This window comes from Pocillopora verrucosa, chromosome 9 (assembly GCF_036669915.1).
Source record: "Pocillopora verrucosa isolate sample1 chromosome 9, ASM3666991v2, whole genome shotgun sequence".
In the NCBI taxonomy this organism is placed as follows: Eukaryota; Metazoa; Cnidaria; class Anthozoa; order Scleractinia; family Pocilloporidae; genus Pocillopora; species Pocillopora verrucosa.
In genome coordinates this window covers 20,518,321-20,545,392 of record NC_089320.1, presented here as the reverse complement: position 1 = coordinate 20,545,392, position 27,072 = coordinate 20,518,321, and the positions used below count along the sequence as shown (strand labels likewise).

Genomic DNA, 27,072 nt, shown 5'->3' with positions numbered 1-27,072 from the left:
TTCTAAGAACGATTAATAAACTAACAATGCCTCTGATTGGTCAAAATGTGGAATCACCTGGAAATGACCAACCAGAGGAGGTTTCATGTTGTTAACAAAGAGCCCGCGAGACTTCGGTACCTTGCTACGTGTCTATTCAAAATGGCGGCTAGTTTGTAATAGTAAATACTTTCGCATTTTTGGCTTTTTTGCCAAATTCTGTCGTAATGTTTTCAGTGTAGTTACGATGGTGCACGAACAAGCCATCGATAATGGAATGCACACCAAAATGTCGCCTTACCAAGCACGCCGATCTGGTGCTATCCGCGATTACCAAGGAAGATGCTGCATCGATTCGAGCGATCTTGCCCCGAATCTGCTCGAACTTTGCGCGCGTTTCGGATCAGTTTGGTCGAAATGCCTTGCATTTGGCAGCATCTTGCGGCAAAGGCGACATTTTGGAATGGCTGGTGAAAGATCAAGCTCTTGATGTGGGATCGAAAGATCTGGAGTCTGGCTGGACTGCCCTGCACAGAAGCTTGTTTTATGGATATCTTGACTCAGCTGTGAAGTTGATTCAGGTACACACTTGTAACTCTGTAATCTGATTCATGTTAGTGTGAAACCGATGTATGCGTACTCTGTAGACTGAAATACAATCTAATGTAACGTTAAATTACAAGTGCATGTACCTGCAAGTAAACCATAACGAAACCAATGCAAATGTAAACAGAACAATCGATGGAGGGTTGAAAACTCAACTTTTTTTTCTTCTTTCATATTTTCAATCATCATCCTGATTGTTCATTGTAAAGCTTGGCTCAGATCTGGGTTGGTATGACAGAGAAGGCCTCACTCCATACGATCTCATTCGCTTGGATGCACCATTCCAAATCGCAAAAGGAGGTGGGTGTTTTTTATTATTATGATTATTATTATTATTGGAAGTTTAAAAATAAACCAGAAATAAGAGATAAGGCAAAATGCTATGTGAATCTCTGGAGGTTCTTGTTTATAAGTTAAAAGTATATTACACATTGGTAACATTGCAGTGGAATCTGGATTGAATGGTTGGGTTTAAGCCCTTTTGAGCCCAGTTCATTGTGTTGTGTCTTTGGCCAGAAACTTTACTCTTTCAATGCCACTCTCCACTCAGGAGTGCAAGTACATGGAGGTACTGTGGTACTTTTTAACTCTCTGGGAGACTTGATGAAATAGTGAGAGTCAGAGTAACCTACAATAGACTTGCATCCCAGCCAGGGAAAGTAACAATGTTTACTCCTAGTTGCTACATGCCATGGGAAGCGAAACAGTCCAGTGGCATGGGCAACTTGGCTCAAAAGCTGTCTCAAAACTGTGCCTTTACCTTTTACACTTAACAAAACTGACTGTTACATTTTGTAGTAAGCAGCAACATACATCTGGGATCATGTGCTGCACGGCCATTCCTCTTTTACATTGGAGATAGAGATAGAGATAGAGTACAATGTCTCTTTACCCTTTAACTCCCAGATCAAAATTTTAATTCTCCTTACTGTCAATCATACAATTCTTACAATATTAGTTCAAAGAACTTAGTATTGGATTAATTAATAATTATCCCCAAGTTGATATTTTTCTTTATTCATATCTCTTGTCTGGTTGATATTGTATTGATATTGTAAGGAGAAATTCTGTCTTGGTCACTCATGAGAGTGAAAGGGTTAAGTCACTGAACTCACTGTGTGTTTTTACCAACACTATATAGTCCAAGCTCAAGCTGTGTCACCTTACGAAACCTCTTTGGAAGATGAACTTCAGTTACAAGTTGGCGATATCATAAAAGACATTCACATGAATGATGGCAGTTACTGGACTGGTTATTTGAAGGGGAGGCGAGGCCATTTTCCAAAAGATCATGTTGAGCTTTTGTCTGAAGGTAACTGTTATACCCTGATTTCAAAATATTCTGATAAGGCTTGGAGGTTAAAATTATTCCTGGCCAACTTACAGTATGATTACTATTAAATTATTTTTGTTTTTCAACAAGCCTATCAATTGGAACTATTTACCTGGGGATCCAACACAAACTTCACTCTTGGTCACAGAGATGAAAGCACAAGACACACACCTGAACTGGTTGAAAATGTCCAAGGAGAGACAAAAATTTCTTTCAGAGAGGTACAGACAGTCTGTGGTATGGTTATTCAAAACTGGCTCAGACATTGTTGACATTTCTGGCATGAGCATTTTAAATAAATTGTTTTACTGTACATTGGTGAATAAAGAATTTTTTTGGTTTATGTAGCCAGTTTCATCAAATTTTGTTTATGTATTCTTAAGGTTGTCATGTGCAAGTTTCATTCTGTGTTCTTGAGCATGGATGGTAGAGTTTTCACCTGTGGTCATGGCAGAGGAGGTCGGCTGGGGCATGGTAATGAAGAGACACATCTAGTAAGTTCTGCATGATTCATAAACTTTTAAGTTTGGCATAGAATGGAACAGAGGTGGGCAAGCCTAGTGGTTTATGTTGGTTTACTAGCTGCATGATCAAAAAGTCTATGACAGTCTTGGCTATGTCTTTGTATTATGTTCGTAAACAAGTTGCATACAGTTTGTAACTCTTGGATTGCATCAGTCTCCACTCAGGAGACTATAAATGGACTTTGTTGAACTGTCACGGAAACTGATGAAATTATGAGGGGTAATCTTGCATTGGAATTGGGTAAATCCCATCTTGGGCATAGTTGCTGTATTCCTAGTACCTTGAGGGTACTGCAATCAGAATAAACTTCAAAAGGATAAGTTGACTTTTGCAAGCTTTAACTTTTCTTTAACTTTGCCTCTGAATTCAATTCCCTTAACTACTTGATTGTACTGAGCCCAATGAATCTGCAATGAACCTTGCTTCCAGACTCGTCATACAGGAATATTGTTTGTTACTTAATTATGTTACTTCATTCCAAATGAAGGAAGAACAGTTTACAAGGCTTAGCTTATTCATTTGTTAATTTGTAGGTGGTAAAAGAGGTAAAAGCTTTACAGGGTATCAATTGCGTGTCAATTGCTGCTGGCCAGGATCATACAGTGGTAGTCACAGATGAGTAAGTGGAGAATAAGATTACCAACAAAAGTTTTATAAAATTTTTATTTGAAAAAAAGCAATTAACAAACAGTCACTAGACAATAATTAATGATGGGCACAACACTTTACTTGCAGGTATGTCACTGAAACATTATTAAGCTTGAAAATTGTGGTAATTGACAGATTTACCAAGTAAAACTTCTCTTTTCTTGTCAGCGGCTCAGTTTACACGTTTGGTCTAAATGATTCTCATCAGCTTGGACATGGGCAGTCACCTTTGCCAAAACAGTGCCTTTTACCAAAAATGGTGATTATAGTTTTGTGATTATTTACTCACTATTTGTAAACTTTGAAGATTTAACATACTGGTACATTTGTATCATCTATGAACCCCTTTGACCCCAAAGAGTGACTAATATCTAATTTCTCCTTACAATATCACCCCCAAATCACACATTAGGATCTTTAGGATCACAAGTTAGAGTAATGGAAATGATCACCAATTGATTATCAAAGCTCTTGATTGTTTAACACGTTTCCTTGCCAGTGATGTAGGAAATGTACAGTACATGGAAAACATTGCATATTAAGCATACTGATGCTAGGGTGTATAGAGTTGACATATCATTACGGAATGATACAACCTAAAAACTGCACACTCTTTATTTATAAAAAGTTTATTTTAACTGCTTGCTAATGAATTGTGTTCAACTGGACAGGTACACCTGAAGGTTTGGAGAGGCAAAGATATTGTAGGGGCTGCAGCAGGACGATATCATTCAGTTTTCTTTACCAGACATGAAGTTTACTCCTGTGGCCTTAATGCTGGCCAACTGGGTAGGAATTCTTTACTTTCTAGATCAATAAAATCATTATTACACTTTAGCAGGGAAATCGGAGAAAAAAGTGGGAAAAGTATTGTAACTGTGCACAAATGCAATGAACTGAGGCATGTTAGGTTTTAATTTTTGTATCTTACTAGTTTAAAAGGTGGTGAAAGTTTTCCAGATTTAAGTCATAGAGTGAAGTGAAGCAAAACTGACTGAGAGTGCAATCCTGGAATATTTTCAACACTCAATTGAAAATTGCTTGAATGTAACACTATTAATATCTATATTACTTCTTTTTGCAGGCCATCAAAAAGGAGAAAAATACCAAACACTTCCTCGTCAGGTAATAAACTTAAGGTGTTCTTTGTCTATTAAATACTTTGTATTTTAGTATTAACTCTTGCTAGGTGTTCAATGCGTACAAAGCACAGCAATTTGTAAAAATGCATTTTTTTTACTGTGTCCTCTATAAATTCCTGCATCAATTCTGATAAAGAACTTGATAGCCTATTCATGAGTTTGTGCAGTGGTTCAATGTTCAGGAAATGCCAAACTGATTGAGGCCAGAGAGTGAGCCAGCTTTCTTCCTCCTACATAATTAGATTAAAATACTCCAATTTTGTGCATTATGCTTGAGCTCCTTCATTCCAGAGATAAAAACATTTTTAGTTTCTCATTATTATTTTAGGTAAGTGGATTGGCAGATAAAGGCGTCACCATCAATAAAGTGACCTGTAGTGATGGAGCCACAGTGTGTGCAACCGACAAGGGAGATATCTTCTTGCTAAACCAGTACATGTGTCGCAAGATTATTTCCAGGTAAGAAATACCTAGTAGTGCAACAAATTGTATGACGCTTAACTCAAAAAAAGTAGAATAGTGCAATTTTTTTATTACTTTCTTCATTTTACCTTGAGGTTCACTGACTTGGTTCATATATCTGTGATTGGAGGGGAGCTTGATATGATATCTCCTCAAGAAGTCAGTAAGAAGTTTGCTGATGAACTTGCTGTGACATTGCTGAGCTCTAGAGGGAGGGTAGGTTATGATCAAAAACTATTTTTTGGTGTTCAAAGTCATTATTTGCAAAGAACTTAGTACAATTTAGCTCACAAATTTCTAATTTCTTTAGTGTATGTGCATATCATTAATAGTTATTTTTGATTGATTTGATGATTTTTTACCAAGAAAAACTCAACAGATTGCTTTGAAGTTAAATTGTTAGCATCATTTTCTCTGATACTCTTTTTAGTTTAGCTTTAACATAATGCTTGTCTACAGGTGTTCCAGTGGAAGCCTAAGTTTGCAGGCAGTTGCTTGAAAGAATGTTCTTGGCATCATAACCGACAAATCACAGGTTTGTTTTCAGTTTACCCTCCATAATTAAGAGTTTCTTTAATCTATAGAATATATAGATCTATATGCTTGTGCAGTTATTAATTAGTCAGTGTTTCACACGGAGTTTAATTTTTGATGATCATCAAGTATTAATTTTTTTATGGAATGATTAGTAAATAACTGTCACAGTATAATAATTATACTGTGACAATAATATTTTTCGGAGTATTGACTGAATATACTTTTTTTTTTAAATTTGGTTTCTGTGTGATACAATGTGTATACTAAAACAAGTATTCACCAAAGTGGTGGAATGATTTACCTCCCCACTTTGAAGTAAGTATGTAATATCCACCACTATTCAACCTCACTTTAGTGAATAATTGTTAATTATAAATAGCAGAATTAATTCAAGTGCCACTTAGCTGAAAGATGTTCTGTCAGTAGTAGATTAAACCCTTTTTGGAAGAAGTCTTAAACTTTCCAATTTATCAGGACTACATTTATACACACATGTGCCTATGTTTATTTGCATATTATGTGCATTTTTAGGTTAATAAATTTCCAAGCAGCATTGTATAATAATTAACATGTTCCTGGTATGTGTTCATCTTTTAGCATCTCAACTTGTTCATCATAATTATTTATTTTCTTCTTTTCTTAGTTAGGGATTTTGCAATTGGCAAACAGCTTTTTATTGTGTCTGGTAAGTTAACAGCTAGTCGGATTTTATCTTCCTCTCATTTAATTCACTGTTTTTCAGTTTTCCCTTTTCACCATTTGTATAATTTTTCTGAAGGATTCTGACTTATTAGAAGCCTTAAGTAAATAACTTGTAGTAAACTGTTACAATTATTATCGCAAATTTGTAGCATAAAATTTTTAGCTTGTTTGTTTTCAATTACAGATGATGGTGAAGCATTTATCTGCCAACCTAGTGGAGCCAAACCCATTCCATCAAAAACCAACACCCACAAAATGTGCTGGTCTCCTCCAAATTCCTTCGAAGGCAAAGCTGGAAGTATGTTGGCACAATCGCCCCCACTGTCCTCCCCCCTCACCAACATGATTTTGAAAGAAAAAGATGAAGCACTGTCACAATCATTCCCTAGCACCACTCCCTTGAGTTGTTTAGCCAAAGAAAAAGCAAAGAAAGATACCTTTGTGGAATACAACCTCGAGAGGATTCCATTGATTCATCGTGGACAGCAAATCTTCACAGACAGCAAGTCTAGGGGGTGTGCTGTGCTTCAAGTTTCTTCAAGGGAGGGGTAGGTAATTAGCACAATATTGTCCAGGGAGAGATGGGTTTGAAGTAAGGATCTTAGAGATCAAATTAATCTGTATGTCCAGGATACTGGGATCTCACTGGTTTTGTGTCAACTGTTTCACAAACTGAAGGTGATTTAAAATAGTTAACAAGCACTGCATTGTTCTACACACCACCTATTGGGTTTAAAGTCAAGTTGGCCCAGGGCCTTGGCAATAATGGCAATAATTGTGTGGTCTTATTTAATTTAGGAATGCTTATTAAGCAAAGGATAATCATTTTTCTGAAACCTTTGCAGGAATACTGAATCAGAGTGATAATCATCTGCACAAAGTGCTTTTATTATATTTCAATTACATTAAAAAACCATTTTAATTCTATATTATCGTTGGCAGATTGCAGAAACTACCTGAAGTGAGTCCAGAGCAAATTTCTGAACAGATGATTCAACTTCTTGAAGAAGCAACTTGTGAAGATGATATTCATGATGTTGAATTTATGGTAAATCTTTTGTCTCTACCTAAAAGTACAAGTAAATTGTGTATCACTGATTATTCAGTGAATGATTTTAAAAGTTGATCTCTGGGATTAGGATCATTCTGAAAGGACTGTTTGAAAGAATATTGAGCTTTGAGGAACAGATAATTTTCAAGGACAAATGTACAAGCATTTTTTTGTGCTAAAAGAGGCTATTTTGTGTTCATTATCCTTCAAATATTTTTGCAATGATTTTTTTTGTTGTTGTTTCAAAAGAGGTTTATCAACAGCTTACTGTTTGCTGCATTTGATGTTTACTTTTCAGTGTTCTCTGGTACGACTTTAATTAATGAACAAACAAAAATGTCCCTTCTTCTGTAACAATTAGCTGACCCCTATCTCATCTTGAATTGAATTTTAAAGGAATACCTATCTTAGACAATGGTAGGTGTAAAAACTTGAGAATTTTACTGAGGTATATCGTGAGTTATTCCCCAGTTTTTAGCCGGGGTATATTCAGTCACCTGATACATTCAGACCAATTGTGCACAATCAAAACTATTTGATGAACTATAAGAAATTAAGTTAGTTCATTTGCTATCCAAACATTAGGTAAAAGAACAAAGAATCCCAGCGCATGGCTTTGTGTTAGCATCACAAAGTCTCAAGTGCCACCAGCTGTTATGTGAAAACAAAGAAGACCACTCACAAGTAAGCAACAAAAGGACACAATCCATAGCACTTCATGAAAGTGTCACCCATGGTGAGGTTGTCAGCTGGCTAAAAAGACTCTATGGTGGATTTGATATTGGTGACGAAGAAATATTTCCACTTGATGTCTCTGTGACAAAAGGCAAAAACGGTTTCAGTGGTATTTCCAAGACCATGCTGAGAGAAAAAGTTTCAGGAAAAATGACAAAGAAAGAGGCAAAAGGCAAGAGAAGTGAAGTGGAAAAAGATGGTGGAAAGAGCTTGATTGACAACAATTTGTTGTCAGATTTGACTTTCCTTTCAACCAGAGACTTAGATGATTTTTCTGCACCTACTGTTGATTTGGATGATATGTTATTCAATTCTGGTGAACTTTTGGAAGGATGTGTTCAGGATTCTGATGCAGCTGGAGAGACACAAGGGAAGACCTTTCAACCACAGAAATCTATCACCACAAGGTAAATTTGCTACACGTCACACACACCCCTTCATTGATTTTTTAGTACACTTAAATTTCAATTTCACCATTTGATATTTGGTTTTTATTTAATTAGGAAAGGAATCAAGGGCGATCTTTCCAGATCTTGCAACAGATTGCTGATGTTCTCAAGACTAAATTGGTATGAGAAGCAAATGACTTAGAGTTATAACTTACGTCGTGTGCAAGTTTTGTGTTGGTAGAACCAGTTACCCTTTAGATATGGTACGAATTATTGGTGGCATACTTTTGAGACCTGCGTTGTATTGTACACATTCAGTAGATATCACCCATCAAGTGAGTTTGGTAGTTTACATGAAACAGTTTTGGTTGTTTCTTCTTCTATCTGTCTCAATGATTTTTTTTCGTCTCATTACTAGCCCAGAGCTTCATGATGTTACACTTTTGTCAGAAGAAGGAACAGAACTTAGGTGTCACAAGTGTGTACTCGTTGCTCGGCTTGGTACGTACGAGAACCTTACAATATTTAACACATTTTTGTTTGTCTATCTTCGTTGAACAGTTTGCGTTAACCATTTGCGTTGGAAGCAAGAGGATCTTAGTGGGGTTAGCCATAAATTAGCCAAAATTTTGACCGTTAGCTGTAAAAGCCATCACGCCATTGAGACCCTCAGGCAATGTTCAATATGAATATTCAGGCCTGTGGATCTTTATCAAAAATCCTGGTTGGGTCACTGGGTTGTGTTCTTTGGCAAAGCATTGTTTGAAGATGGAGTGTTCTTTAGATTAACGACACCAAGCGTACTCTGAACTGCAAATCCGTTTTCAGTGAACTCTGGATGAAACGTTTGTCTGTTTGTTTGTTTTTCGTTTTTGCTTCAGAGAGAAGAATGTATTTAAGTTCCATCTATGTACAGCCTCCTGCAGCTAATACACGAGGGATTGTTCTGTGTAATAATAATCACGGTTTGCCATCCCTTATTTTGTTGCAGAGTACTTTCGCAGCATGTTGACATCGAGCTGGCGGGAGGTAGATACAAGTTGATATTTTGCTTTATTTTATTTTTGACGTTTTTTTTTTGTTGTGGTGGTGGTGGTTTTTTCAGCTTTTGTAGACCTTACTTTACTTCTTAACCCGTTCATTTGCAGTCCAGTGGACAATCCAGAACCCTCCGGATGCCTTTCCCAGCATTAATTCTGGAGATTGTATTGGATTTCCTGTACTCAGGGCAGGCGGGAAGATTAAAAGGTATTGGTACTCTACTCTACAATAAGATTTCATCTGTCACTCTTGGGTTGGCAGCTTTAAGAGGACTCGCTCAGGTAGAAGCAATCTGGGAGTGGTAAAAAACTAAATATACTTTCAAAAAGTACAATCGTGCATGGAGATGAATTCTTTAGGGCTGCCTCGGGTAAGAGCATGTGGAACAGTTGTTGACAACGCATTTTAATTGGTTCTGGAAAAATTTCGTGCACATTTTAAGCCAATCAGATAACTTGAAACCAATCATCACTTGGATATTCATGTTTTCCCGCTCTTTTTAGCTGTCAGCTTGTGGTTTGTTTGAATTCTCGTCAAACCCTGTTGTATTTCGCTCTGCTGTATGAATACTTTGGTTATGTTTTTATAAAACTCAACGAAAAATATCACTTTATATCTTTTGTATAGAAATTATAGATCTGGAGTTACTGGGTAACATTCTCATTGTAGCGGATCAGGTATGGTAAACCTTAAACTTGTAGGATCGTTCAGATAGTTTCAGTCCTTGTCTCGACAAACCAAGTTGTTATTTTTTCTTCTTAGAGAATTGTTTGTTTTAGTATCAGAACATGACTGGTTGAATGCAGTAATGTTATATTGACATTTCATTATTCAGTTGCTGATTTGGCGTTTAAGAGAGATGTGTGAGGCTGTCATAGCAAATCTTGGTGAGAATTTTTGTATTTACTTTCTCGTTTCGATAAATCGTTTTAAAATGTACGTTGCGAGCTTTTTGAAATACTTAAGAGAAATTCTATTAGTATTAACTAATATTGCTATTTGTGCGCGCTAATTGGCCTCCTGAAATTTGATTGATGTAGTGCTTTTCACGTCCTTTTTGGTGTACAGTAGTCGATTAACTTGGATTTATTTCCTCTTTCAGTGACTTTAAGGAACGTTTCTGAAGTGTTGGAATTTTCAATTCTCTATAACGCCAACCAGCTACGAGATGTTTGCTCAGAGTACATTTGCAATAATTTGGGAAGTTTGATGGAATCCAGGTTGGTATTTCGCAGAATTTGCTGTATCTCGATCAAGGTGGCCTTTTTGCGTTGTTTTTACGGCTTTTACCGTGGTGGTTAATTGTAGAGTAGGTTCGGTTTCTGCTTCACTTGATCTTTTTCGTAGCTCATCAGAAAGATGTTTTGCTATTATAGTAGAAGTTCGCAGCTACCTTTTACCCTTTACATCCCAACATCAGCGTGCTTATTCTCCTTACTGTTCCCTTTACATTTCCTATGGTAACGACAAGGAGAATTTATCTATTTACGGAGAGCTTCAGTTAGAGATCATTTTGTTTACTCTTGTGGCCTTAATTTATTATTCAGTAATGATCCTGTATAGAAAAATTAGATGCTAGTCACTACTAGAGATAAATGCGTTTAGGAAAACAACTAGTTTTCTATCCGACCGTCTGACTGATTGACACTGTAGGGGCAAACAGACAGACAGACTGGCCCATAGACGTGTAAAAAGGAAGACAGAGAGACTGACGGACGGAAGGATGGCAAAAATGTTTGTCGTCATTCTTGCCCCAACTAACAATATATATCTAGGACATACTACGAGGTCTAAATGTAGATTGTAATACCAGTTGATATTCTGATCCCCAGAGCTCTGGATTGTCTCAGTGATGAAGCACTTGTGGAAATCACTAAAACTTATCGCAGTATGGTAGGACCACTTTTTTGAATTTGCATCGATTGTGTAATCTCGTTATCTTCTTTAAATATCTCGTAAAGCTGAGGAATCAAATAGTACAAGGTATGAACCATGTTAAATGATCGTGCGCTCCAAGGAAGCACTCACAGCTGTGTAGAAGATCTCCAATTGACTGGAGAGAAAGTTCTGTCTTCGAATTGGCATTTGCAAACGTGCGGGTAAGGACAAGGAGACGGTAAAAAGGAAAAAAAAAAACACCCACGCACCTGTAGCATACAGGAGATTACAGAACTACCGGTGTTGTTGTTTAGTCTTTCAATGTGACTGAGCAGACCAAAGCGGCACAATATGGAATAATTACAACTTGCCTATAGAAACTAACCAAACTTCTTATGTTTCAGGTTCCAAGAATGGCTTGGCGCATGATAACACCTCTAGACCTTCACTGTTCCATTCTTCTTGATACGGGCTCTGAGCCAACATGTAGTCCTGGAAAGCGAAGGAGAAGCAGTGGACGCAAGAAGTCATCGAAGAGTGAAAGCGAACAAGATGCGGTTGTTAACTCCGAGACTGCACAAGAAGGAAGCGAAGCTGAGAATGGTTAGCCTTAGAGTTGGTTTAATTGTAGTCTTGGATAAGATCCAGACAGAATCATGATATAGCTTTAGCTTCATCATGAATTTGTTCACATAAATCAGGAAATGATTTGAACCAAGGGGTAACTTGAAGTCCAGTCGTCGGATTTCGCAAATGCGATACCTGCTATGGGGAATTTTTTTTACGGTTGTCTGTGAGTTAATCCGGTTGAGTGAGAAGGAAATGCTATGGAGTGCAGTTACTCAGCTAAAGACACCTAACCATGGGAAGGGTGGGGCTCAGGCTGGGGTAACAAACTCACCTTATCAGGGGTAGGGTGGGACTTAGGCTGGGATAACAAGTTAGTGTAACAGGCTCTCCCACTCTCTCAGAGAAAATATTTTGCGCAGTTTGCAGAGTAAATGTCCAGGAATTGGAGGAAGTGTTCGAGCATCAAAATGGTGGCGAATGCAAGACTGATACAGAAGGTAAAATTGGCGAGGGTGATGCATGTTTGAAACAACCGAAAACAGATGAAGAGGAAACATCATTGAAGGGAGAGGTACTAAACTGCCTTTTTTCCGAGATATCCCTAGCCCATGTCTTAAGACGAGAGTAGTTGTGAAACCTTTTATATGAAAACGAGTTTTTCTTATCGCCTATACACCTGTAAGTGACAGCAACTATAGCAAATTGATCGATTTTATGGAAGCGTGAAGAGGGAACCGTTACTGTCGTTACGGAGGAGGAAATATGTACTGCTGTACTAGTACAATACTTTTTTTCCAATGCACTGCCTTCACATAACTCACCGTCTAGTGTTGATTATTTTACTAAGCCGGTGGATGTTGGAATGTGGTATCGTAAACTCTCACCGGATGCTACCAAGACGCCAAAGAAGAAATGCCGTGACAGAAGGAAATCTGGTGGAAAATCCGTAGAGGATTCAGGTGGTAAACTTGCGTCACAGAAGGAAGATGCTACCACGCAGAAGGTGAGAATTAAGAGCTTGTGAGTTTACAAGGAACAGATTGTGAACATTTGTATTGTCAATTTAGTCGGGTAGACACAAGAGCTTATTTAATAGTACTGTATGATGACAAAATAGTAATCTTTAAAATTTTTATTACTTCTTCCCGTAGGCTCTATCGCCAGAGAAACCAGCATGGAGTAATCAGAGGTACAGTTGGTTAAAATTTCTGTGTTACCTTGGTTTTTTTTTTCGTTACTGACAACACCGTGAGCAGTTAAGTCACGAGTGGAAACTTTTTGTTATTGAATTCCAACATAGGATGGCAACATAGGCCACGTGTCAATTGGATGTCGACTCCTCATAAGTTGCATGAGGTCCGAGTTTTAAGTGTTAAAGCAATTAGATATTATATAGAGTTGTCCGTGGTTTTTCACAATGTTGCACAGAAGTAATGAAATAACTGTTTACATGGCGTTTTTTATCTCATTGAACATAACTAGCACATCCAGTCCCCCCGCAACCAGCCTCAAGGATATCATGGAACAGGAACAGAATAAAGAATCTCCTGATATTCGTACTACGAGTGAGGTAGGCACGTCGTGATTTCCTAATTATGCTTTAACAGCTTTACAGATTTTCCCTCCCTCTCTCTTTTCTTTCATCGATCATTATCATTATTAACCCTCAACCCTAAGAGTGACAGCAGCTGATATCTCCCTACAGTATCACTGCTGAAACAGACATAATGTCATGAGAATAACAGAATGATCGCCAACTAAAGAAACTCTTGACTGTTTAACAAATTACCCTTTTTTAGTACCAAAGGAAATTTATGCAATTAATATTGCACTATGCAATTAATATTGAATCTAAATTGTGAAGCAAAGGGGGTCGTTCTTCGAACGTCATAACCACGTAAACCAAAGTCTTCCATTTGGTGACACTGATGATCAAAATACCAAGTGATAGCTTTTGTTCTGTCGCACTTTGAAATACCTGTCGCACTTCGTAAAAGTGTGATTGTCTGTTTTTACAAAGAGAGACAGCTTTTTTTTTATCACAAAGTGCGACAAGAGGCATTACCAAGCGCGACAATTTTATTTCAAAGTACGACAGGTATTGCAAAGTTTTTCTTGGGGAATATATTTTAAATTCGCTAGTAAAGTCAGTTTTTTACAATTTTGTTTTGCTGATAGGTACTGAAATCACCTTCGAAAGGAAAAAGGTACAGAATGTGATTAACGTATAACAATCAAATGAAAATAAATCTCGTTTTTGCCTGCGTAAAATGTGCAGGCTAAGACCTGTTCCTTACAGGTGAGCTGAAATTGAAGAAATTACAGAAAAGAAGCCTGAAAGCTTTCAGGTTCCGACGAGATTCCAACCCGTGCCTCCGGTATAAGTGGGGCGCCACTACCGTCTAAGCTACGACATGTACTTCGCGGTAAGCGAAGGATATCGGACTAACTTTTATACTACAGCGGCAGCGTTTATTTGACTTTTAGTCTCGTCACCAGTCCACAGTCCCCATCCATTCGGTGGAGTTCTGCTGGGCGACAATCACAGAAGCAGAGGAAGAGGTCAAAGTCTAACTCCATGGACGATCAGAATGACGTAAACAATAAAAAGGAAGAAAAAGAAGTAGAGAAACCCCCAGCATGGTAAGATGCATCACGCTAGCTCAACATTTGTTCAACTGACAGGAATCTGATGTGAAAAAAATGGAACGCTCGCAAAAGAGACACTTCTAATCCCATCCCATAATCCCTTGTGTGATAAGGGGACTTCTCGCAATAGAAGTAAACCAAAAAAAGAAATGATCCTCCCATGTGGACTGCAATTTTAGCAATTGAAGAAAAAGTAACACGGAAAAAAAAATCAGGCTTTTACGGGGATTGGAACCTATGCTTCTCAGATACTAGTCTCGTATCCAGACCTTTCACGGTCAAACGCCGTCATTTCAGTCGCAGTTACACGGTAGGATCTAGTACGAGATCACTCAGATACTAGTTGGGCACTGCTGCCAACTGGGCCAAGACGCTACACGTTGTAAGTGTGGCACATTTGAGAGGAATCTTCTTTCCCATAGAGAAATTTGAAGCATGTCAACTTGAAGAAAGATGTTCCTCGTCTTCTTACGAGCGTGGGAAAAAGAAACTTGAAAAAAGTGTTCCCACAAGGAATCGAATTCCAGATCTTCGGATTCCGCGCTCCAGTGCTCACTAGACAAGCTTGTCAGCTTAGGCAATGTTGTCTTGATAAAACCCGAAATTCGCCAAAAAGTTTGCAAGGAAACGCAATGAAATGTTTCGAAGGGTTAACAATGTGTTCTTGTTCAGTCACAAAGATTTGGGAATCTTCAGAGCCTGTGATCGTGTTTCGCACATCCAGTACACTTCTTAATTCTTCTCTCGTGTTTGATTTCAGGGGTGGGGTGATCAAAGATTCTTTGCCAATTCAGTCCTTGAGAGATCTTATACAAGAAGAAGAAAAGAAAAGAAACATTCCAGACCAAACGCCTTCACCAAAAATGCCAATCATACCGGGGAAGTCTGGATCTACAAAGAAAAAGCTTAAGTACAGTACATCACTTCTTAAAAGTCTAGCATCGCTTTGAAGTAGAGTAATTTGCAATGAGCAGTTTACGCATTTGAGAAATTCTTCACCTATTTCTGGTCCTAATTGTTTTCCCTTTCCATATTTTAGTTGGCGCCGGCAGCCTGGATTTTACACGAACGGTTCAGAACCCAATGGAGAAGCCCCCGTTGATTTAGCCTCTGGGCGTGATTCGAGTGTTCCACTGTCTCCACCCAAAAGGTGAGCTCAAGGTTGCTCTATTCACTCGTCTTGATGGTAACTGGAAGCAAAAGCGCGAAACTTTCTCCGAAGTCCATACTTCTCGTCATCAAATTCGTTATTGTTATTACTGTAATTATTTTTCTTAACCTGCACAAGTGGCTTCGTAATTTGAAAACTGTAGATGTCTTCGATGGTGAAAACTGCGTTGGTCTAAAATGTCAAAAGCGTATGAGACTTCTTATCGCTGGTGCTTTTCGGATGCAGCCGTGTCTGTTCTAATAACTTGTTCTATTCAACCATTCATTCATCTTCTGTATTTGTTCCCCAGTGCCTGGCAGTCAGTTCCTATAGCATGTTCTCCGCCATCTTCTTCAATCGCTTTCTCTACAATCCTAGAATGCGAGGAAAAGGAGAATACAACTCTTAACAGGTTTGGCTCTGTTCTTTTTTTAGTTGTCAGGTGCATTTTGTTTTCATGGTTTTTGTTTGTTTGTTTTATTTGTTTATTCATTTATTTGCCTGTCGGTTGGTTGGTTGTTTTATTTTTGTTTGTTTTTTGTTAATTAGAGTTTACGGAAGTAATTAGCGCTCGATCATAATTTCTTCCTCTCGTTTCCTTTGTAGATTTAGCGAGAAGCCATTTCACTTGACACAGGTAATTGTTTTTTTTTCATTTTCTTGGGCATAATAATCTTTCTGCCTCCAAAACAACCATTTGCCACGCTTTCTTAACAAGTCTCATTGACAATTAGTTTGACTTTCCTCAATCCAAAACTCCCGCCCCTTTTCCATGGCTTTTTATTTTTTTAAGGTTTAACTTGATTTTACCTTTCATAGCTTGAAGAGAGAGCCATGGAAGAACTGCTGCAGTATTACGGTGGCAAGGACAATGCTTGTGAGTTTGTGACCGTTGAGAGAATTCCATCGACTGCGGCTAAGCCTGTTTGGAGAAAGGAGAGATCGCCATCAGTTGCAAGCAATTAAAGCTTGTTACGCAGCCACAGCTATCATCAAATGAGTTTTTGTCGGGCGAGATGGATTTCCTCTGCCTTTGCGAGGAAGAGATTTTTAGAGTTAGGCTGAATGGCCAAATCTGAGTTAAATATTTTCTCGCTGACTTCTATGAAGCGATAAAGAAACTTATTGAAAGCGTTGATCGTTTACCTTGTAACAGAGAAAAATAAAACATTTTAAAAATGTTCTTATGTCGAAGCATTCCCAAAGAGTTGTCTAATGTAACAAAAGTAAATTGTAATAAATATACAAAACTATATAATTATCAACTCTTTAGTTCGAGTCCGTCAACTTCACAAAAATTTCGAATCAAGACATCAGCGTAATTTTTTCATTGGCTTTAAACTTGTACGATTTCGCACAGTTCGGAAGTACTTTGGAAAAAGGGAAGCTTAAATAATGTAACAAACATTGAATCCTATTTTTTTGTCATTTGTTCCAGTGTGCGGGCTTTTCAAAACTTCACGTCAGTCTCAGGAAAGCCCTTTAACTCCCAAGATCTCATTAGTAATTCTCCTTACTGTCTGCCATAAAATTCATGTGATGTTAGTTTGGAGAATTTAGAATTGGACCAAACAATATTCCCATAATTCATATTTTTCTTTATTCTCATTTACTTGTCTGCTTGATATTGTACCAATAATGTAAGGAGAAATTCTGTTTAAATCACTAGTGGGACTTGAAGGGTTCAACCTTAAAGAGTGGCCAGCATCTAATTATTCCTTGTAGTAATACTGCTGGATCATTCATTGAGATCATGTGAGCAAAAGAACTGATCGCCAAATTAAGAAGGTTTGATTGCATGGTAAACGAATTCCCCTAGTCAGTACTAAATAAAAACTTCATGCCATGGAAATTGCTTGAACGATATTTATTCACTCGTCATGATGCAGCGAAGAAGTCACTCCTTCGCTGCGCCCACTCATTGGGTTTTTTGATGTATCGCAACTCGTGAATAACAATCATTCGTGTGCACTTTTCATGGAGTAATCTCTATTTACTCTATTGTCCATTGCATTTCCTTAGAAGGGCCTTTTTACATGGCTCTCTCTGTAACTTCCTTAAAACCACTCAGGATAAAGACAATAGCACCTGTTTCGCACCTGTTTCACACTCTCGTTTGATTGGTGAATCTCTCCTTCAAACTCAGCATGTGTGTTCGTCTCGAGAACAATGGGTTAACTTAGGATGACCATCTTAAGCTGATGTTGTTCTTGATTTCCATCGCGTACCTGTTTGACGATGCTTTTATCTTATAAGGAAAAGTTACATGCCCTCTGAACCAAAGAGTTAACTGCAATAGCGAACGAGTTCGAATCACTACTTTAAGTTTGTGAACGTGTTACTAAATTTTATAACGGGGCCGCACTTCAGACATGTGGTCAGACAAAATAGGAAATTCGTCCTCCCTTCTATAATTAATTTGGGCAGTAAACAGCCACGATTGCCAATATTTTATGAGGCTCGACGCGTCAACAAGTAGTGAGGACAAACATAGCTTTTTGATGCATATGTGACGGGTAATTTTAAATGACGTACAGAGGTACAGAGTACTTCTCAGTGAAGGTTATCTGTTCATAACGCCAAAATTTGGTTTTTCACACGTAGGTGGCCCCTCTAAGATGGCCGCAAGACGGAAGTGTGAGTAAATTCTTTGTAAACGTAATATAACTCAGATCGCAAAACGGCCTCAGCTGAGCTACTGATTCAAAGATACAGGTAAGCGATGTATTTGTTTTTACCTATTTAATTAATCTCCACTAAGAGGTAATAAACTAAACTAAATAACAGTTTATATTCCCTTGTCTACACACGGTCGGGGTTAATCAGGAATACAATAACTTTGGCAGAGCTTACGTCGAACCTATCAACGAGATTTGATAATCAGTGATTAAAAATCTAGCAACCACTGGATAGACGCGCTATCCGTAATAATTAGAAAGGTGATAAGGATTTTGAGAGATTGAACGATTTCTTTTACTTGTCAACCAAAAGTAGAACCTTTCAAAAATCGTAAATGACTGATTTTTGGTTTGTTTTTGTTTTGTTTCGTTTTTCCCCTGATATTGTGTGAGCATAATGTTTTTGCTTGGTGATTGAATAGGATTTTTTCTCCTTTTCCTAGTTTTTCCCAACCCCTCTCCCAACCCCGCCTCTTAGTAGTGGACACTACTAAGTTATTTTTGAGAGGATAGGGGTTGGGAAGAGGGTAGGGGGGTCGGGTTTCTGATACAGGAGCCCGCATCATCCCTCGCTGTAATATAATCGAGTATTGGATCGCAGTCTTTTATTTACTAGTGTCTCACTCAGGTAAAGCTGCGGAAACATGGTTAGTTTTGCCAACAGAAATGGTATAATTCTGATAGCCATTTCAATCGCTGTCGCCTTGGCGATCGTGATAGGGATATCTCACACGCAAAAATCAACAGCATCATCCATGAATAAACGCCGAGCGGGTGAGTACTGTTGTGCTATATGTTCATGTGTGTTAAGTGCGCTAACGTGATGCATTACAATAGACCTTTTTAAGTCTCACTTTTATAACGACAAAAATGTTTTATGAATATGAAAGTGATCCTCGCAGTAATGTACACTACTTAAGCAGTGGTGAAAATAAGGCCTGAAAAAAATTCAGGCCTGTACAGGAATTGAAGCCATGACCTCTGCGATACCGGTGCAGCGCTCTGCCACTGAGCTAACAAGTCAACTGGCAGCTGGTCATTATGTTGGATCAGGCCTTATTAGAGTTCATGAGTTCAATTCCCTTACAGGCCTGATTTTTTTTACTGGCGTTATTTTCACTACTGCTTAAGTAGTGTACATTACTGCGAGGATCACTTTCATATTCACGTCTTTATCTGCAGTTCAAATATATAACTTTCATATATTCTTAGCCGTTTAAAAATGTTTTATTTTGACATCACAAAATGAAGTCTTCCTTAGACAAAGTGGGGAAATTGGTGACGCTGTCACTGTTTTCTTTATATCAATTACACACTTCTAAAATGTTCAAGAATATTTCATCGCTTTTTGAGCGTTTGTATTTTACTTGTGACATCAACCGCCAATATTTTATATTGAAGTTATTCTTTGAAAGTGAAACTTCTGAACAGACTTTTCTGGGTTCTTATTTTCCTAAAAATGTAAAAGGGTTTTCGCTTTTTAAAGAAGCAAGATATCGAATGTCGCTGGCTTTTAGATTTCATGGCCTTGCGTTACATGCGATTCAGTAACATCGTTACATGTGGCTGACTGACGAATGTCTTCGTGTGTCGTAACAGACAAAGCTGTCCATTTCACTTCACATATGTAACGCAATCTGAAATTTAATTCAAAATCAAAAGAAGAACGCTCGCTGATCGCCCAGGCTTAAATGTGTGATACGTTCAAGTACAAGTGCAAGCTTCAATCATATTTTTTTCTTACGATTTTTAATTGAGGATTTGTCTTCATTTGTATTTTTTTTTTGTAATTTTATTCACAGCACTCAATGAGAAGATGCCCTCTTATAGGATATTCGTATGCGTGAAGGTCGACCTCCAAATGGTCTCCTTTCCAGCCGTTGTTTGGTCTCGTCACTCGACGCGTTTTCTTTCTCAGCAAACTACGGCTATGAAAGGAGACTAAACGAAAGGAGACGACCAAACTTCTTGTATCGATGTTCGTCCCTCCCTTCCCTCCATCGTGAGACAAACTTTGGTTCTTGTCATAGTCTCTTAACTTCGGAAAGGAAGAAAAACGTTAAAAAAGTAAACATTAATGAAAAAAGTGTCTGAAATCCCCACTTCTGCCGTAAATGGGAGGAATGTCATTTATTTTTCTCACCATTAAATGATGGAAAGAACGCTCTGAAAGGTTAATTGTTGAATTTTCAGAAGTCATGGGCCAAATACGTAAACCTGATTAAAGACAAAAGTTTAAGTTGTTCTTGTCCCTCAGCAGGTGTGCCTATTTCTCTTCCTACGAGACAGACAGAGAATCAATGGTTCAAAGATGGCGTGAAACTCATCAGAGACAATCTGAATAGGCAACCGCTGACCCATACAGCAAAGAACACGATCTTGTTCCTTGGCGACGGTATGGGTATAACTACTACCACTGCTGCACGTATCCTGGCAGGTCAAATGTTAAACCAGTCGGGAGAAGAATATGTCCTTAGTTGGGAAAAGTTTCCGTGGTCTGCCCTGTCCAAAACATACAATGTAGATCAACAAGTTCCAGACTCCGCTGGAACAGGAACTGCCTTTTTGAATGGTGTGAAGACTAATGCTGGTAAGTCGAAAGAGGCAAACCTCTCTCTCTCGAGAAATTTCTGGACGCTCAACGTAGGAAGGAAAGTCATTTTTCTTTTTCCATTGGTCACTTGTTAGTCTCGTTACCAGTCGCTCACACTTCGTATTTGTTACGCTGAATGTTTTGCGAACGTCTGAGGATAGGACTTCGGAGTTGTAATCACAGTTATCGTCCCCTAATATATTTCTCTCTTTCTTCCAGCATGTTTCCTTTTGCTTTCCCTTGAATTTTTCTTCTAAGAGTTTGATTAATGTTCCTCTCTACCTGATAATAAACCCGACCTCAATATGGAGGATAAAAATTGAATAAATGCGTTAACTATGCAGGTATACATGCATCCATTGTTTTTTGGGTATCTTGCCCAATTTTCATTTGGTCAGCTGGGAAAATGTAGCTTCACATTTGGAACAATTACAAGCATTGGTGTGGTTGGGGATGTTTTACATCCCTTCCCAAACAATTTTCTGTGAAGAGAAACACCTTTGGACTGTCACTTCTCTAATTAAATGGACGGCATTGATGTGCAGTTCTCACAACGGTAAACCAAACATGTTCTCGTAATAACGATTTTCGTTGGATAAATCTATCATCCTTAACAATGAGAAATTGTTTACTATGGTGCATCCCGTTTCTGCTTATTTTGTATGTTATCAATCAGGCGTAATCGGTGTAGACGAGGCTGTAAAGCGAGGATTCTGTCAAAGTTTAAATGAAAGCAACAAAGTCCTGTCCATACTAACATTGGCAGAAATGGCGGGAATGTCAACTGGTATCGTGACAACAACGCGTGTCACGCACGCAACACCAGCTTGTCTGTACGCACATTCACCGGAGAGGGGGTGGGAGAGTGACCGCGACCTGAGGCGCAAAGCAAAGGATGACGCATCCAACTGCACAGACATAGGTCTGTAGTGCATGCAAAGTGGTTGGGTAAATTTTCTGCTGGATTCTAGGAGGTTTTAAAGTAATAACAGTTAATTACCATCGTTTGTCCCATGGGGTGATTACGATGCAAAGATCGATGGATACTGCACCATGCAAATATTCTTAAAATATTCCATGAAAAATCCATCACTCATTCTCCGATTTCCTATAGGTAATTAGTTTTTTTTGTTTGTCTGTAATTTTTTAATCAAATCTTTATTGATTTTATTTTCGTTTATTTTTTGTTTTTTTTTTCTGTGAAGAATTAAAAAATTGTTTCTCAGTGAAAACGCCTTAGCATTAACACAGTTTGAGGTTACTGTTACATTGAAAGTTTTTCCAAGGATAGCGAGTTCTACTCTCGTTCAAAGGATTTTTCTCGTCTCTGCAACAGCTTTACAACTCATTGAGTACCCGTTTGGAGATGGAATTGAAGTTATTTTCGCTGGAGGTCGGAGGGAGCTTACACCCAATAACGAGTCCGACCCTGAATACCCGGATTTGAAGGGAGAGAGGCTAGATGGCCGAAACCTGATTCAAGAGTGGGTGGAGAAATTTCCAAATTCTCAATACGTTTGGAACAAAACTGGCTTTGACCAGATTGACGTCAACAAGGTTGATCACGTTCTAGGTACGTTATCATAAAATTTGTAGGGTGAATGACTATTTCTCATGTGTAATTTAGTAAAAAGCTGAAGTTTCGGGCGTTAGCCCTTCGCCAGAGTGATTGCGAATCTGACGTAGGGCTAACGCTCGTAACGTCAGCGTTTAAACTCTTTACGGTGGTCAATTTACGTTATCAACTCAGTTGATAACGTAAATTACCCTGTTATACTCTCCCACCGACGCAGCATCACAGTTTCTTTAGAAACTTACCCCCTTTATTTCTCATGCGATTGAGGGACGGATGGATTGATTAACTGACTGATTGATTGATTAGTTGATTTATTGATTGAATGATTGATTGATCGATTGATTGACTAATTGACTGATTAACTGGTTCATTAACTGACCGATTGCTCGATTGATTGATTGACTGATTAATTTTTTGCTTCATTAAATGAATCAGCTCTCTATTGTCTTTTATTCGGGTATAGCTTTTTTGCCAGCATCGATCCAACTGAATATTACTTTATGGCATCAATGCTTTGCCAAATAAATATTAGAAACGATGAAGACGATGAACACTAAGAGCATAGTATTGTCTTCTTACTTAAGTACTTAAGAAGCTGTACAACGCTTGTATAATTTATCAGGTCTGTTTGAGTACAGCCATATGCAATATGAAGTCTTCAGGAAGGAGAATGAAACAGAGCCATCCATTGAAGAGATGACAGAGAAAGCCATAAATATCTTGCAGAAAAATCCAAAAGGATATTTTCTCCTGGTAGAAGGTGCGTAAGAGAACAATATCAACTAGCTCAGAAAAATATTACTATTTGGCTGAAAGGGAGAAATACTTTATGACTCTTTTTTGTTAAGAGAGCATCAGGCAGAGGGCTTCTTATAGAGATAATGTTCTTATTATCGGAAATGGGGGCTCCGATAGGGGTCCAAATTAAGGAGGGGCGCTATTGAAGCGTTTATAGCGAGTCATGTAGTTTTCAGTGAGTCCTCTATCGGGGATATCGAAAAGGTAGTTTTTTTCTTTCTTCCTTTTTCATTTCAGGTGGCCGCATTGACCACGGACACCATGGTACAAAGGCGGTGCGTGCCCTGAATGATGCTGTTGCTATGGCAAAGGCTTGTGAGAAGGCGACGGAAATGACCAATCGAGGTAAATAACAGCAATCATAAATTTCAAGAGCTGACAAGATAGCTTACGCGAAAAAACTTGATTGTTCCTTTGCTACGTCATGATGGTTTTAAAAGTAGAATCTTTCTTCGTGCTATAATCAAGCTTGGAATGTCACGAGTTGTCTCAGGTCACACTTGAATAACAGCAGTATTAAACCAAGAAAGCTTGGATCGAGTTCTGTGTAGTTCGGTGATAGAGCTCCAGACCCTGTCCAAAGATCATTGTTCGTTCTCGATGCTTGTACTCATTGATGACACTATGCTGTCCTACACCACGCCCTTGACTGATGAATTGAGCTGTTTCTGTTGAGTGGCGTAATCTATAGTTCTATTTTCGCTAGGAGTTAAAATAAGATTCTGTAGAGAAAATAGCTTTAATTGGTAGGGAAACAAAGCATTTAAGTATTACTTAAGTATTAGTTATGTTTTGTCGTTGCCGTGTTCAAATGGTTGTTTCATAAAACAGATAAACAAAAACAAAAACAAAAAAATAAGCAAAAAGAAACAAAACCTAAACACTCTCAGCGGCCATTCAAAACAATGAAGAATATGAAAAGGTGCCAAAGAGAGCTCAAAGAGAAAACAAACAAAAAGTGCCTGAAGCGCGGGGAAACGGGAGTGACTAAGAGCTGATTAGTTTTAGTTTCTGATTGGTGATGATGGTGCAGTTGTATTTTCAAAGCAATCGTAGAATAAAGCAAATCACACATATTGTAACCTCGGGTAACTTCCGAAAATCAACTGAAAGTTGCTTTATCACTGTGCTTCTGTTTTCCCTCACAGAAGATACTCTCGTGGTAGTGACTGCTGACCATTCTCACGTGTTTTCCATGGGTGGTTACGCTAAACGTGGCAATTCAATCTTTGACCTGGTAGTAAAAGTTGGCGAGACTACGCCGGACGAAGCAAAGGACAAACTTCCTTACACAGTCTTGGGTTATGCAAATGGACCCGGAGGAGAACGGGTAAATGGTACACGACAAGACCTCACAGGGGTGGACACGGGAGACAGTGACTTCGAGCAACAAGCCACGGTTTGGTTAAGCTCGGAAACTCATGGGGGAGATGACGTAGGTATGTTTAAATACTATAATGTTTTTATCTCCAGAAACGAACCAATAAGTTATTTGTTTTCATTTTAGGCCAATTTTACTTGATCTTTTCATTGTTTTGTTTTCAAGTCGTACTCTTTTGCAATCTGTTGAAGCTTTCGAAATTGTTTCAGGTATTCGACGATATAGTTTGAACTGCAATTTGGTCGAGCACTTCCCTAAGCTGTCACTAGAGACAGTGGTTCCTAAAATTGATAATTCGAAACAAACTCAATCATCGAATGATAAAGCAATCATCGCGCTTGGTCATTGGAAAGAAACATGATTTATCAGTGTCTTGCAGATCTACAGTTTGCCTCAGCCTTCTGCTTCAGGGAACAATTGATATGCAAGTCACTGAAAAATTACGATGTTTTGCTCAACCTCCTCAAATGATTGTTAGTTCTTGTTGCTCATCAATAAATTGTGGAATATACGAGAGTAGAGATAATATTAACCAGCTTAATTTGTTTCATTTCAACACCAACTTTCTAGCACAAAAAAAAATTTTTAAAAATTTATGGTAGATAACAAGAAGTAATATGAGACCCTGGCAATAGAAAGTTTAATCAAACTTGAAACCAAAACGTGTGGGAAGGCTGATCTTTTCAGAGTCTGATGAAAGCTTCCCCTCTGTTGCAGACTCTATTTATTAAAATTAAATATCATATTTACCTCAGGAATATATGCAGACGGTCCGGGAGCCTACTTATTCCGTGGTGTTGTGGAACAGCCGTATATATTTCACGTGATGGACCATGCCATGTGTTTAAGTGATAGCAAGCGGGATACGTGTGATAGGCACCCAGCGAGAGAGTAACGAAACTATAGAGAAAATTAAAACTGGCTGTTTTAAATGAACCTCAGTGAAATCAAAACGGCTCATCATAACACAGAAAAATATTACAAGGAGCTGACGAAAACTGAAACTGGCTGACGCGGGGTCAAAAGAAAGTGACCCGATCCTGTCGGATGTCTTAGGTTCCCGATCTGATTGGTGGAGAGGGCAGCACAAGTTTTCTTGTCCAATCAGAAAGAAAAGTAAAGAAAAACCAATGCAATTCCATTTCTATTTTTACATTCACTTGAAAATCTCTGTCAGACGAGTGCTTCAATGCGAGACTTTACTGAAATAAATCGCGTTCAATGTACAGTCAGTTGTCGGTTTGTTTTATGTTGACTCCCCTATAAAATAAATGGACGGACTCTGATGTCAATCCCAGTCAACTGATTACAGGTCCTTGCTGGAACCATGGTTAGGCGAGAGCATAATGTTAAAAATTAAGGACTTTTCAAAACTTGCAAGTCAATTTTTGGGATTAAATGCCATGGGAATCGTAAGCATAGTTCCATCTACTCAAATATTTTCAGTAAATAAGACAAACGAGACAAGACTCTTTTCCTTTTTAAACTTTATTCATGATGTGGTATTCTGGCCCATAAAAGCAAAGCGTATATGTGTTTGCAATTATTGTAAAAACATAAACCAAATGTAAACCTCGACTAACCCTAGAAGACTTCTTTTATAACCTTTCAATAGTCTCATGTGTAAACTAAACAAAATGAAATGTTGGTTACTAAAAAACTTAACGGTTATCGCACTAATTGCGAAAACATTAGATAGTATCACTGTAGATCTTGCCTGGCCCTAGAAAACCTCGACTTTAACAATTCAGTAGTCCTGAATTTCGATCACAGCCAACTGAGATGTTTGCATACTAGAAAGCCTGACAACTTTTGCAATTATGCTAGAAATGTAGTTTCACTGCAGATCATGATTAGCCCTGCTGAACTCCGTTAGAACCCCACAACTAACACTATAAAAACCAAACTTAAATGCGGTTTGTTTACTAAAACGCCGCCCTAACATCTAAGTCTGTTGGTGGCTGAATTAGGAAGCTGCATAAGGTTTACACACCCGATGATAATTTCAGGCACATCAGCTCATTTAATTGTTTGCAATAGTGTCTTGGATCCACTGAAGAACAACTCGCACATCAGCTTGGAGATAGGTTCAATTCTCCAATTGGAATTGGCCTATCTCCAAGCACATCAGCTTGGAGATAGGCCAATTCTCTTTTCTCTTGGTTAAAGCATCTGTGCTGAAGCCTATGTACCTGTGTTAACTGAGGAGCAATCATGTTTGAACGGATTTTGAGATGTGTTAACTCTGGTAAGTGAAAACGGAATGATGTTTTGCATCGCTCGGGATGTCCTCGTGGCAAATGAGAAGAGCATACCTTAAGGCGCACATGCCACTCCGAAAGTAGACGCATGCGCACCGAAAGGTAACAGTTTACGAGTCGTCCGCATTCCCCCTCCTCCCCCCTAAATAACGAAAAAATGAGAGGGTCATTAAATCAGAATGCAGAAATTTGAAAATTAGGAAGTCTAAGAACTCTGCTAAAGAAACGGAATAGAGTTTCTTTAGGTCATGACGAGACAACTGGTCAGATTAATTCTGAATGGAAGTATCCTGGTTCGATCTGTAACAAGGATTATTGAGTCGTGTATTTAGGCAAGACATTCCAGTTTCACAATAACTCTCCCCATGCAGGAGTATATGTGAGTACC

General features: G+C 38.4%; 2 protein-coding genes across 8 annotated transcripts; both read left to right on the top strand.

The window, feature by feature from the left end:
* The first annotated feature begins 140 nt into the window (after positions 1-140).
* On the top strand, positions 141-17,221 carry LOC131777091 (inhibitor of Bruton tyrosine kinase). 2 transcript variants are annotated; one of them, XM_059093314.2, is made up of 36 exons: positions 141-560; positions 795-885; positions 1,727-1,897; positions 2,009-2,139; positions 2,302-2,412; positions 2,977-3,062; positions 3,260-3,350; positions 3,763-3,880; positions 4,176-4,216; positions 4,562-4,692; positions 4,791-4,911; positions 5,155-5,230; positions 5,876-5,917; positions 6,119-6,482; positions 6,877-6,982; positions 7,571-8,127; positions 8,224-8,289; positions 8,528-8,610; positions 9,101-9,138; positions 9,258-9,357; positions 9,778-9,827; positions 9,986-10,037; positions 10,253-10,370; positions 10,983-11,043; positions 11,433-11,631; positions 12,018-12,169; positions 12,446-12,601; positions 12,750-12,787; positions 13,081-13,168; positions 13,777-13,805; positions 14,098-14,241; positions 15,008-15,157; positions 15,287-15,397; positions 15,708-15,809; positions 16,004-16,034; positions 16,217-17,221. In XM_059093314.2, exons 1-36 carry the CDS (start codon positions 252-254, stop codon positions 16,361-16,363), a joined length of 4,461 nt encoding a protein of 1,486 aa, XP_058949297.2. In that variant the 5' UTR covers positions 141-251; the 3' UTR covers positions 16,364-17,221. The 2 variants fall into 2 exon arrangements, with proteins under 2 accessions (XP_058949297.2, XP_066028315.1); XM_066172218.1 differs by having other exon boundaries at positions 14,086-14,241.
* Positions 17,222-17,635: 414 nt separating this feature from the next.
* On the top strand, positions 17,636-25,593 carry LOC131777074 (alkaline phosphatase). 6 transcript variants are annotated; one of them, XM_066172064.1, is made up of 10 exons: positions 17,636-17,913; positions 18,002-18,112; positions 18,704-18,849; positions 20,333-20,665; positions 21,345-21,590; positions 22,005-22,241; positions 22,867-23,004; positions 23,280-23,387; positions 24,191-24,481; positions 25,179-25,593. In XM_066172064.1, exons 3-10 carry the CDS (start codon positions 18,720-18,722, stop codon positions 25,316-25,318), a joined length of 1,623 nt encoding a protein of 540 aa, XP_066028161.1. In that variant the 5' UTR covers positions 17,636-17,913; positions 18,002-18,112; positions 18,704-18,719; the 3' UTR covers positions 25,319-25,593. The 6 variants fall into 6 exon arrangements, with proteins under 6 accessions (XP_066028161.1, XP_066028165.1, XP_066028166.1 ...); XM_066172068.1 differs by having other exon boundaries at positions 18,692-18,849; positions 20,336-20,665; XM_066172069.1 differs by having other exon boundaries at positions 18,692-18,849; positions 24,191-24,477.
* Positions 25,594-27,072: the final 1,479 nt, after the last annotated feature.

Excerpts from the sequence above, each read along its gene's own strand:
- LOC131777091 (XM_066172218.1), top strand. The coding sequence starts at position 252 with ATGGAATGCACACCAAAATGTCGCCTTACCAAGCACGCCGATCTGGTG. Across the intron at positions 561-794 it reads CAGCTGTGAAGTTGATTCAG|CTTGGCTCAGATCTGGGTTG; the intron begins GTACACACTTGT and ends TTCATTGTAAAG. Across the intron at positions 16,035-16,216 it reads AGCCATTTCACTTGACACAG|CTTGAAGAGAGAGCCATGGA; the intron begins GTAATTGTTTTT and ends TACCTTTCATAG.
- LOC131777074 (XM_066172064.1), top strand. The coding sequence starts at position 18,720 with ATGGTTAGTTTTGCCAACAGAAATGGTATAATTCTGATAGCCATTTCA. Across the intron at positions 18,850-20,332 it reads CATGAATAAACGCCGAGCGG|CAGGTGTGCCTATTTCTCTT; the intron begins GTGAGTACTGTT and ends CTTGTCCCTCAG. Across the intron at positions 23,388-24,190 it reads GACGGAAATGACCAATCGAG|AAGATACTCTCGTGGTAGTG; the intron begins GTAAATAACAGC and ends TTTCCCTCACAG.